Source organism: Pogona vitticeps, chromosome 3, assembly GCF_051106095.1.
Source record: "Pogona vitticeps strain Pit_001003342236 chromosome 3, PviZW2.1, whole genome shotgun sequence".
Taxonomy (NCBI): domain Eukaryota; kingdom Metazoa; phylum Chordata; class Lepidosauria; order Squamata; family Agamidae; genus Pogona; species Pogona vitticeps.
Window position 1 is genome coordinate 41,324,239 of NC_135785.1, and position 12,701 is coordinate 41,336,939.

A 12,701-nucleotide genomic window follows, 5' to 3' on the forward strand; every position below is an offset into this window, starting at 1 on the left:
TCTCCCAGGAGGCACACTGAAGGATTGAACTCCCACAGCCAGGTACCAAATCACTGAGCTATCCAACCAGCTTCCCCTGGAAGGAATGAACTAAATAAACTGGGTCCATTGCTTAGCAGGAACTCTCACTCAATTAAGAGGGTGCAAGGCCTAAGCAGTGGGTACATGGGCAGATGTCTCGGCCTTCAGGGGAGGGAACAATAGAGATCACAAAGTTACTCATTTACTAAACTGAGCTTCCCATGAGTGGAACATCCCACTGCCAGAACAACATGGGATCATATCACTTGCATAAGTATTACAGCCAGCAAAGAGTTGACTTTTCTCCTTGGGGATCATCACATGGACAATGTCAGTACTCACATAAGTGGTGTCATTCTGTACTACAGCATTTGTGGGACTTTCGGTTCAGCAAATGTTTGACAGGATACTGGCCAAAATATTATTTTTAAAGTGCAACAAATTAACAAATGTGACAAATTAGAAGCTACAGATTATGAATTTAACTACCAAATTAAACATTTACCACCCGTTTACCCTCCCTGACCATCCCTACTAACCATTCCATCATCTAAGGCAGTGGTCCCCAACCTTGGGCCTCCAGATGTTCTTGGACTTCAACTCCCAGAAATCCTGGCCAGCAGAGGTGGTGGTGAAGGCTTCTGGGAGTTGTAGTCCAAGAACATCTGGAGGCTCGACGTTGGGGACCACTGATCTAAGGCACTCGTTGATTTTGTCTTGTCTTGTTGGCAAACCTATTTAGCACTACTGCTCACCTTATTGTTAAAGGGTTGGCAAATGGGGTCCACTGACACTCCAAGAATGTCAAGAATGAAGGAGGTGGACTGGAGCGAGAGAGTTGGTGGTTCTATGCACTTGTGCCATTTGCAGCAAGACAGTGGAGTGGACTTAGGACCGGGTGACACCACCACCATCTGTGCAGAAAGAGCTCTCTGTGTACTGAAAGAGAGCCTTCCGCAAGTCCCAGAAACGGTCTAAAGCCTGCAAAAACTCCCCACATCTCAGGACAACAGAATATATGAGCCCTAGGAGGAATGGCTGCAGCTGATGGACACATGACTACCAGCTGCTGCTTGCTCTGCTTGCTTTATTGCCCCTTTCTTCAATGAGCTGACCCAGAAAGTTGTTCTGCGCAATTCCACTCTTTACCTCCCCCACCCCTGTGCCTGTTACATTACAAAGACCTGTCCCCAGCCTCAGGCACTGGCCCTGACATCTCAGGAAATGCTATGTCAGTGCTAACCTGGCAAACCTACATTTCAGGGAGACTTTCGCATGCTAGATTTTTCCAGGTTGCACACGTACAGCTCTTTCTTCCAGAGCTGGATTTTTTTGGTTCCCCCACCCCACCCATTTTGCCTTCTCTTTGTACTTATACTTCTTGTCATGTGCCTTCCAGTGGTTTCTGTCCGATGGCAACCTTAGAAGGGTTTTCAATATATGTGAGTTGTTCAAGGAGTAGTGTACCATTGCAATCCCTACCCTGCCCCGCCCCTGCCTGGGCTTTTCATAGCCAAGGTCTCCTGAGTCTGACACTCTTTCTGCTACACCATGCTGGCCCTTGCATTTACTCCTGATAACTACAAATGGTTATGCCACAATACTTGTGTCACTGTGTGTTCAGTGAATTCTCTGTTGTGTCATGTTCAGTTCTCCACCACTGAGTCTTCAAGCATTTTAGAGAGCTTACTGCAAGCCACATTTTGTGCCCCAATGAACATGTCACATGTGAAGGTAGCGTGCTTGGACTTGAGCACTATTTGCACACTACAAGGCCTTCCTTATCCATTCATGTCTATTTTTTGTCTGATTCCTGTACCTACTTAGTCCCTTAGCAGTTAAGTGAACACTCTTGTTCAAGGCAAATAGCTCTACTCCCTCCCATTGCCATTCCACTCTGAAGTATCAGCAAGGTCTCCTTTTACAGACCTTTTTGTTTCAGGGATCCAGGTTATTTACAAGCAGCAGCAGCACTGGTCACTTCCACTAATGACCTTACTTGTTTCCATCTGCATATCAAACAAATATCCTCCTCATTATGGTGGCGAAGGGGTGTTTCTCCTTTTACAATCTGGTACAGTAACAGCCCAGCTAGAGCCTTGCTATTACTTTTAAATTGCAAAGAATAAAGGCAGTTTCTACTAGGGGGTGGGGAGAACAACACAAGCATCAACTTTCTTTTCAGTGTATCTGTTGGAAACCACATTCGCTCTCTCTCTCTGCCCCCCCCCACCTCTTCCTGCCTTTATCAGGGAAGTGTCAGATCTCACACTTTTGCAGTAAGGTACAGAAATGCAAATTTTGCGAAACTCAGTAACACCTAATCAGAGGATGTAAACTTTCTGTGAACCTAATTTGTGGATTTAAAATGCAACACCCCCTAACTTTTTTTCACATGCTTTTGGACGCTTTAATTATACATTCATAGATTCTTCAGTGTTTTGATATATGTAAGAAACAGCTAATCATGATCCTTTGCCCAGTCTTTTAGAAGACACTGTAACTTTTGTTTCTTTGGCTTCCTGTTTATAATCCAGTACACACAGATAATATTTATAGTAGAATTGCAGACGTATATAGTCAAAGCCACTTCTCAGGTATTCTGATATCCAAAAAAACTCCCTTTAATTTAGTTCTGATGTAAGGTAAACTACTTTTCCCATTTTTAATGTGCTCCTAGTAACACTACAGGACCTTATCATAAAATTAAAACAGGCTGCAGGGGGAGGGAGCAACAAAATTTGTTTTTTCCTGAATTCCCTGTGTCCTGGTGAAAAATAGCCACTCGTCATTGTCATGATTTGGATCCTCACCTCATCATACTTAAGTCCTTTGTGACTACATAAATGAAATGCAATCATGAATAGCTTAAGCCCTATTTATTTCACTGGGCTTACTCTAACCATAATGGTGGACTTTAGAGTCAACACACAGGCCCTACTCTATTCATAAATCTCTACATAAATCTAACCTGGATCCCTGTTAGCTTTGCACATGTGCAGGACAGAAACAAGACATCTACACAGAAATAAGTTGGTTCTCATTCCATCACATGTATCTGTTCAACAGTCTTCTCCCAACTACCCCCCCCCCAATTCCTACCACATGCTTGAGTGTTTCCTTCAGAGGGGCCTCTTTAAGATTTGATTTGTTAAAATGTCATGGAGCCATCATCAACCTTTTCTAGCATGAACCCCAGCAGTCTTTTGGAGGAGGCAATTTCAAGTCCTAGTGGGTGGGCTTGCTTTAATTGTTCTTCCATGTTAAAAACAGTCTTCATGTGTAATAAATTACGGAGAAGGCTAAACTTACTTCTAGTTTATCACAGGGAGAAAGATTTTTGCATTAAAGATTATTCTGAAATATTAAAAGCCCTCCCTTGTCCTCTAGAGTGCTCTATCTGAAGTATACACAAATCGTCCACTATCTTCTGTGTACTGTATTGTGTAGCAAAACTCAGCCCAGCAAGAAGTTGTTCATCACCCCAGGTCAGAGACTCTGGAGCTTGAGTAAAGCATCCGTGACCTGCCCTGCTGGTTCCCTGAGGTTTGCGACCGAACTATGGTCCTTCTGTGCCTACTTTTCCTTAGTGAAGCCTCAAAAGATTAAGGGACAAAGCTGCCCAAGCGATTATTGCTAAAAGGTCACAATGTCACACTAAAGGCTAAGGATTATTCAAGTGTAAGAATAAGGAGGAAATTTCCATCTCCCAAATGTTGGAATGAATGAATGAATGAATGAATGAATGAATGAATGAATGAATGAATGAATGAATGAATGAATGAATGAATGAATGAATGAATGAATGAATGAATCTTCATCATTGGCCATGTTGGAAGAAAGAATCCAGCAACAACTGGACAGGTTGTTCACCCTCCATCTTCAGGATAGGAATGTACAGTTTAGTGTGGAGGACATGGGCAGCATTAGGTGCATGTCTCTGATCAAAATAGCCTGAGGAGTCCAGAGATTTGTACCTGAGGGAGCTGATGGGGATGCCCTGTATCTACCCCTTTCATACCACTGTAGTTCCTTTGTATGCTAAAAAGGAAACGAAAGACTGTTTGAGGCAGCCCTGTTTCACTAGGGCTGAATGGAAATCCTCTGCAGAAGACTGAGCTATGGGGCAGATAGGAACAAAGATAAGCAATGCTGCTGCTACTTCCTAAGACCCCCAAATATGCACTATATGATCACATGGGCATACAAAACTCCAGTTGCCTGAGGAAACCACAAAGCCAGCAATGACTACAAAAAAAAGAAAAGCCTTAAGATTAACCAAACTGCTGCAATGTGAACTTGCATGGATTACAATCCACAACTTCAGACCACCTCTAGACAAGAAAATGATTGGCCATGAATCTGAAATTAGAAATGACACCACACAGATCCCACTGTGGCTACTATAGAAAATCAGAATTTCAAAAGACTTGAGAGGGGGCAGCTGAACTGGAATAAATCCATAAACGTCAGGATATAAGCAGAGGCTCAACAAGAAAAGGGGATCTTTTTTGGTGCAGTGTACATATATCAGTAAGTCAGTTTTCACAATACAGTAGTCTTGTGTACAGTTATTTTTTCCCCTGTTCTAAAATTCTCCGGCTTCAGCACAATCAACCTCTTTCTTCAAGGATCACACTGGTTCATTACTTTAAACTAGAGCCTAATTGTTGTGTTGTAGCCTGGAGACATTCAGTGCTAATTACTCTATTCTACTGTGGTGGCCGGATTAAACCGCTGAAGCCTCTGTGTTGCAAGGTCAGAAGACCTGCAGTCGTAAGATTGAATCCACGTGACAGAGTGAGCCCCCCCCCCCGGTCGCTTGTCCCAGCTCCTGCCAACCTAATGGTTCAAAAGCATGAAAAAATGTGAAAATGCGAGTAGATAAATAGGTACCACCTCGGTGGGAAGGTAAACAGCATTCCATGTCTAGTCACTCTGGCCACGTGACCACGGAGGATTGTCTGCGGACAAATGCTAGCTTTATGGGTTGGAAACGAAGATGAGCACCGCCACCTAGAGTCTGAAACGACTGGACCAAATTGTCAAGGGGTACCTTTACCTTTTTACTTTACTGCCAGGACATTTATATCATCAGCATTTTGATTTCATTACCAGGGTTGTTAAGGCAACTGCCATCCTCCCCTTCACATTTTCACCCCAGCCCCTCTCCCCACAACTATGTAGACTGTATATATAAACCTGTGTCCAAAATATTAATTATATTCTCTGTATCAGACGTGGATTGTAATCCATTAAATTGCATATTACAATAAATCTTCAGTCTTATCAAAAGTGCCACAAAACTTTGCTTTTGCTACATGTACTTAAATCTGTTAAATGTATTAATATACAGTACGTACCTCATTGAGCAAAGTCTGTAAGAAACTCCAGTGGTCTATATCACACAGTTTAGCCATCTATTCTATATGGATTCTATCCCAGGTCTTTCTCAGGTGCTACTTGATGGCAGATGGGACTGAACCAGGATGCTTGTGCGTTAAAAGCATATTGCTTTATCAGCAATCCTTCCACCTTAGTAACATTTCAGTCCTCAATGTTTCTACCAAGGATGGCAGACTATGTGGCCCCTCATATGGTGTTCGACTACAATGCCTCTCCTTCTTTACCACTGGGTAGGCTGTTTAGCACTGGCAGCTCCTGTACTCCAACAAAATCTGGAGAGCCACATATTGCCTGTCCTCATTACAGGCTTACAAACCCTAAAATATGTGAAACTGGGTGCACACCCTCTTTCACGCCCCTTCCACCTTGGTTCAAGAGATGGTGGCTCAGTGTATGCAAATGGCCATGCCCCAGGTCCTAAGACTAACAAATCTGCTGTGGGTAAAACTTTCCATCTTCAAATACACCTCTTGGATTGACGCATCTAGCAAATTAAAAGATTACTACCACTACCTCTTCTAGTTTACCTAAAGAGATGACATACATCAGGTCATCCTACTTACCTGAATGCAACATACAAACAGCAAATCAAAACTGACCCAAATGTTAAGCCAACTGAATTTCTGCCAAAGATACCAAAGTTAAGCTCAAACAGCTGGATGAGGTGAACAAGACATTTGGAACTATGCATTTGATTGGACATCTTCGGATACCTTCATTTCATAGTTCAGGAAACTAAACTACTTCCTGTTTGTTTATAACTTAAGACTGGACCTGCACTAGGAGAAATAAAGAGGACAGCTATCACAATATTCTCAGGATAATATAGAAAGCTCAAGCTGAAGAACCCATTATTTTCAGAACTGAAGCACATGTCCAAAGACAAACACAACTGAAGTAAATGGATGACATCAAACTGACCTTTTAGACTTTTCCAAATGCTGCTTTCTTTGTGGATCAATAAAAAAATTCTTCTCACTTCTGGTCCAGAGTACTAATTAAAACAGATACTGAAGGTCCTCAATCTGTTTCTTCTTGCGTATTCAAGTGTTGCTTTTAAATTAAAAAATGTAAGCTGAAGTCCCACTGCTGTTCAGTGTCCTTACACAGACCTGATTTCAACAGTACTCTCTCATTACACTAAGATTGCACGCTATTTCCCTTATACCATATACTGTACTCCTTCCAAACCTTTATGTATAGGGTGTTATTTCCACCTGAACTGTTCCTGGTATTGCTTCGTTTGCACATCAAAACATTCTGCTATCTACTCTAAAAGCAGGAAGATCTTTACAGGGAGGGAAAGGGGGAGGGAGAGGGCTGGCCTCCTTTTCTAGTTCAAAGGTAGGTGAGAATTTGGTAGGCAAGGAGAAAAAAGACTCTTGTGACAAAACTATGAATTAAGAACATCCACATCAGATGGCTTAAAAGGGAGTTACAAAACACACATCTACTAATAAACTTTGTTTCCACTTTTATTATTCCACATGGTTAACAAAAAGGAAGATCACATTGCTAGCCCTCTATCTTTTACCCCTCCCTTTTGCCATGTTGGGACACTTTCATGTATTTAGTAATTTTACAGCATAGGTCTATGTTACAATGACAGCTCTGGAAATAGAACAGAAGAAACAGCTCACACATCCCAGTTCCAAAGGATGGGTTTTGAGGGGTTAAAAAAGGCTGCGCTTACAACAGATCATAGCTCTTTTAAGATTCCCAAGCAATTGCCTGTTATTATTATTTTCCATTCAACCAGGAAAAAAATCACACTGGTCAACATTCTCAATAGCACACTTCTCATTAATTCTAATTCTTATTAATTCTGCACTCTATGTGCATTTACTTAGGAGTAAGTTCCACTCAATATAGTGAGACCTGCTTCCAAGGAAAAATTTGTACAGTCTGTCTGCACAAATTACAGGTTGTTGTTGCTTTAAAGCATCAAGTAATGCCAAACCAAATTTCGGAGTTTAAAATCTGGAAATTACATGATGGAACCCAGTAATTTAATCTGCCAAAACTAAGGCTGGCAAAGAAATGTGAGCAAACAAAACATCCCGGCTCCCCAAACTTTAACAGGTAAGTCCAAAACAAGAATTAAGTGCTTAATTACCAATGTTTGCACTCAAGAATACTTATTTTATCAAATAGTTAAAATGGAACGGAATTTCGAGAGCAGAAGTGTCACACCTCAAAATACATGCAATCATTGGTGAGTTTTGCTTATTATTTTTTAAAAAGATTAAAATAAACATTTGACGCACTAACATACCTATCACAACAAATTCAAAATGTGCTAGAAAATGTGCACAAGACACGCTTCTAAAAGGCACCCTGACACCAATATTTTAAATGCTCACCTAATTCTAGTCTGGCTTCTAGTGTCCTCTTCCTTCACTGAAGGAGAGATCCTAGACCACTAAACTCATCAAGAGACTAGATTCACCAATCCCTTTCAGGGATTTTTCTTCTTTGTTTTTTAATGCTATTGCTAAAAAAAATCTGAAGATGTGCATAAACACTCAACTTCATACCTTTCATTAGATTAAACCACCCGGTTCTCAAATGCACAAGGGATTTTTTTTTCCTAACAGAAAAAAGGTAGTTACTTCTGGGGCCACTTATAAGAGCCAAAATGAAGAAAAAGAAGGAGAAAACAGGTAAGTTGCAAAACTCAGCTGTGCATCAATAAAAGAGCTCTGCTTGCACAGGCTCCCTTTCCCTTTTTTTACCCCACATCCCTAATAAAAAGAAACCGAGACTTACAAAACTCATCACCCACACTCACAGATGAAATGTTAACTCATTCAGCTATTTAGCCTGTCAGGATCTGACAGCAGAAGAGTGCCATCTATGAAAGTCCTGAAACACAGAAATTTTACGACACAAATGCACCATCTGAAATCATCATTGTCTCTATTCCAATGGCTAGAAGAACACAGTGCTCAAGTATTCTCCCTGTTAGGTAGATCTTCGTTGGTTTCCTGTGCAGTTTGTTACCAAGGTCTCCACACAGATTTGGAAAGGCTGGGGGAAGGCACACTTTGCGTTCTAGACCTCTCCAGTCCATCCAAAGTGACGTGGCTCTGCTCGGACTCTGTGTCTTCCAGATCGGAGCAAATCTCCTCACTGGAGGAAGGTGAAGGAAGAGGTGAACTGGGCAAGTGAAAAGCTCCAGGCATTTGGGAGAGACCATCGTTATTCGGCCATGGGCTGATGGAGGGATCCGACAAGACGTCCACAATCAAGTCCTGAAAGCTGCCTTCGTTCAGGGGCATCGACTCCAAAAGATGGTTCAACAGCTCCGCGGCAATGGTTGAATCAATCCCAGGACAGCTTGAGACAAATGTATGGACTTCATGCATGCACTGGATATACCCAGCAGCAAAGCGTTCACTGGCCTCCCGCTGTCGTTTGTCACCATCTGACACCACAGATGAACAAGAAAACAAATGTACCAAGAGTCACAAAAACATGCTCTTTTGCTCTTCCCTCCTACAAAGCATGTGAATGTTTTCTCTTCTCCCCCTACACTGAATAGACCTTAAACTTCATCACCATTCCCAACCCCTCTATACCTCTCAACACTTTAAAACTAAATGCTACCTGAATAACAAGCAGGGAACCATCTCAAAACATGTGGGATAGAAGGTTCCCCTATTTCTCTCCCCTCCCCTCTTTTCCTCCATCTACTCTGAAATTAGTCAGTGCCATCTGATTTTCTTTTCCTTTTTTAAAGGGTTATTGTTATCAATTTTAAAATTTCTATTTTCATTTGTGTTTTCTATTTTACGAGTTAAGCTGCCCAGAGTAGTACTGTGACACTAATGGGGGTGGAATACAAATTCAGTGAATGAAAGAACAAACAAACAAACTTCACCTAGTGTCATTTTTGGAAGAACAATCAGCAGGCTTTGAGCTGACCATGCACTTCTACTGCAAGGCTAATTCACAGCTGCAGCAGCTGCAGAAGTGCAGACATTTGGGCTGAGCCCTCAACAACAAGGTGCAGCTGTGATGCACCTCATCATAAACATACCCCAATTTACACATCTTCACTTTCAAGTTGGGTGGAAAAACCTTACATATTTTCAGTGTCCAGTTCATTCAGAACACACTAACAAGGCCAACAGAAGTTACTGAACAGGCCAACAAAGAGGTGCTTAACAATCAGAACACAATATGAGAGCAGAGGTTGGGATGCTAGCATTTACTCAAACAAAGAATACCCAAGTTGTGTTTAAAATAAAGGTTTTGAACTAGACATAAAAGACTGTTACCAAAAATAGAAACGGGAAGTGGAAACATAATATGCGAAAGGTGAGGAAAATAGCATCAGCTGCCCTACTGGGAGGTAAGATAGAATTTTAAAAAATGCAATAGGCAACTACAAAGGGGAATGAAAAGCATAACAGCTTTAAAATATAGAACAGAAAACAGGTTAGGCCCCATCAAAATGACAGGGAGAACACAGAACTGGCAAAAAGTCACACCAGTGCAAGCATAGCCTTCTATTGTAGTAACTACCAATGCTGTCTGTAAAGTGTCTTCTGGCATCTTAACACCAACAAAGTTTTGACATAAAAGTTTTGTAAACCCTATTGTCTAGGTTGAGAGAGAGGCCTGTTCGATTGTCTTCTTTTCCTCAAACGAGGAGAGACCCACCAGGCCCTCCGTCCCTCTGGAGCAGCTTCTGTCTATTTCTTCCTTCCCAAGAGTTCAACCTACATTTGCTCCCCTGTCCCCTGTCCCTTGAGGCCACCTCCCGGGAATCTGACGGGGAAATGGGAGATAACTAACGCGCACTCAGCAGTCCTCTGCCATCGCCACGGACACCCCCCCCCCCAATACAGCCACATCGGAGCCCACCCAGCCGGGGAGGGCAGATGCCGCGGAAGCGGCCACTCACCTTGCGCCCGGTCTTGCAATATGGCCTGCACCCGTTTCACCGTCAGCTCCAGCACCTCGGCGTTCTCCATCTTCGCTTGGAACTAGGAGCAAGCAGAAGATGCCGACAGACAATCGCCGGTCCCAAACCGTCCCCGGACAGCCGCCGCCGCCGCCGCCCGGTCCTCGCGCTCCTCCCGCTGCCCCGCAGCCCCCCCGCGCCCGACTTACCTCCGTGTCGGCCAAGATCAGCCGGAGTTCTTGCAAGCTCTCGTTGATCCGCGCCCGCCGCTTCTTCTCCACCAGCGGCTTCCGCGCCTGGCGAGGAGAAAGGGAAAGGGGGTCACGGCGCCGGATCGCGGCGGGCGGTGCAAGGATGGAGGCGAGCCGGGCATGCCTTCCGAGCGGGCAGGCCTTTCTTGCCCTCTCCCCCTCCCTCAACACCCCTCCCCTCCCGTCCCCCCCCCTCCCGTCCCCCCCCCGGCCTTTCCGCCTCGCTCCGCGACGCCGACCCCCCCCCCAATAGAGGGTCACCTTCCTGTCTCCTCGGGCTTCGAAGCGCTCCTCGTCGTCCCTGCTCGGTCGGTTCTTGCTGGGCCGAAAGGAGGGCGCCATGGTCGGAGGGGAAGGGAGGGGAAGGGGCGAGGCGAGGCGAGGCAGCTGGCGGAGAAAGAAAAAAAGACAAGGAGAACCCAACGAGGAAGTCCAGCCGCAGCAGCGACGTTGCCAGCAGAGGATGGGCGGGGAAGTGGGTGGAAAGAAGCACTGCCGGCGGCGGCGGCGGCAGGGGAATAGCGCAAAGTGGCCCAAAAAAAAAAACCCAGAACACCCCTCCACACGCACACACACACCCGGACACTCCCTTTCGCCCGCAGCCGCCTCCGACCCACTCCCCCGCCTCTCCGCGGGCCACCGCCCCGGTCTTATTTATAGCCTCTGATTTGCATGTCAATAAGCTCATTGGACGCGGCGCGCGCGGAGGAAGCCCGAGCCGCCATCGAAAGCACCAATCGGCAGCCGGCGCTTTGTCTGCCCCGGAGCTTTCCGAGCGGCCGGCGGCTTGGGTCGCTCCAGGACCGGCGAGGAGGACCTGGTGGCTTGAGCGTGTCCTGGAAGCCTCCTACGGTCGTGCGTCCCTTAAGGGTGCTTCGGGTTCGGCTTCTTCTTTCTAATCCCTCGCCCGCCCGCCCCCGTTTTCGTGCGCAGGCTTCAGCACATCTGCAGGGTCGGCGCGTGTTGCAATTATTATAATAATAATGATAAAAACCTTAGAACTGCAGAGCTGGAAGCGACCCTAAGGATCATCGAGTCCTACCTCTGTCAAGGAATCGGACTCCCAACCTCTGCCTCCGCAGTCAGCGATCTGTGAGGGGAAAAAAAGGATAAAAGTAATTGGGGGCGTAGGGAGTGTCGGGGTGAATTCGAAAATTCAGATGTTCATCCAGGAAAGTCCAAAGTACAGGCTGGGGGTTTAGCCCATGTGAACAAAAGAGGAGCAGGCCTTTTGCAAAGCTATTGCCTCTTAATTACACATGCAAGACCAACCCAACCCACATTGCAAGGGAAATAGCCGGCGTCAGCACATTGATCCTGGGAAGAATCCGTTTCTTCTTCAACTACTGTGGTGCTTATAGATAAACTCAGAGGAAACAGGAAAGCCCTGACTATGTAATCCCTCCTATCCAAAAAGTCCTTCAGTCTTTGATCCTCTGAGCCCTGCTTCCAGCAATGGTGAAAGATAGGTTGCCAACATTAAAAGGGGAATGAATGCTTGAGCAGCAGTAATTCCAGCCATAGCCACTGTGTGTTGCCAGATTCGTGAGACAATGGTCCATCTGAATTGCAGCAGGATTATCTCACAAGAATAAAATTTGCATATTTTGGAAAAGGCAGGCTAATTCCAACTGTGAACCCCACTGCGCAAACATAGACTTCAGTTTCACTGATTCAGTGCGTCTGCGATAGGTGCAGCTGACAGTTGCATTTAGACCAACAACAGATGACCACACTTTCCTGGTCTCCCAAATATTTTACATGTGTGCATGTACACAGATGCACGAGCATACATTGAGATCTGGACAGTGTGCTTGTATGAAGGAGAGGCAGACTTCTCTCTTCACATCATAGCAGGCTTTACAGTCATCAAAACATTGTTTGATTTGTAGCTTCTGAGTCACATATTTTGCAATCAAGTCTTGTTTGTTTTATATACAATCTTTACAGTAGAGGAAAAAGTGTGGGTACATCTGGCTTTGAGAAATCCTACTTACAGTTTTGATATTTCCCTTAAATTTTCTTCAGTGAAGGATGATTCTTGAACTGTTTTTTAAAAAGTGAAAAAGAAATATCCTCTTATGGGGGAAAGGGTAGAGTGGAAACAGCTC

At 44.5% G+C, this 12,701-nt stretch overlaps 1 protein-coding gene across 1 annotated transcript; it reads right to left on the reverse strand.

Moving 5' to 3' along the window:
- Positions 1 to 6,889: 6,889 nt before the first annotated feature.
- On the reverse strand, positions 6,890 to 11,213 carry HES6 (hes family bHLH transcription factor 6). Its single transcript, XM_072995937.2, has 4 exons — positions 10,852 to 11,213; positions 10,549 to 10,635; positions 10,340 to 10,421; positions 6,890 to 8,854 (listed from the first exon to the last, which is right to left on the reverse strand). The coding sequence occupies exons 1-4, from the start codon at positions 10,930 to 10,932 to the stop codon at positions 8,427 to 8,429; spliced, it is 678 nt and encodes a 225-aa protein (XP_072852038.1). The 5' UTR covers positions 10,933 to 11,213; the 3' UTR covers positions 6,890 to 8,426.
- Positions 11,214 to 12,701: the final 1,488 nt, after the last annotated feature.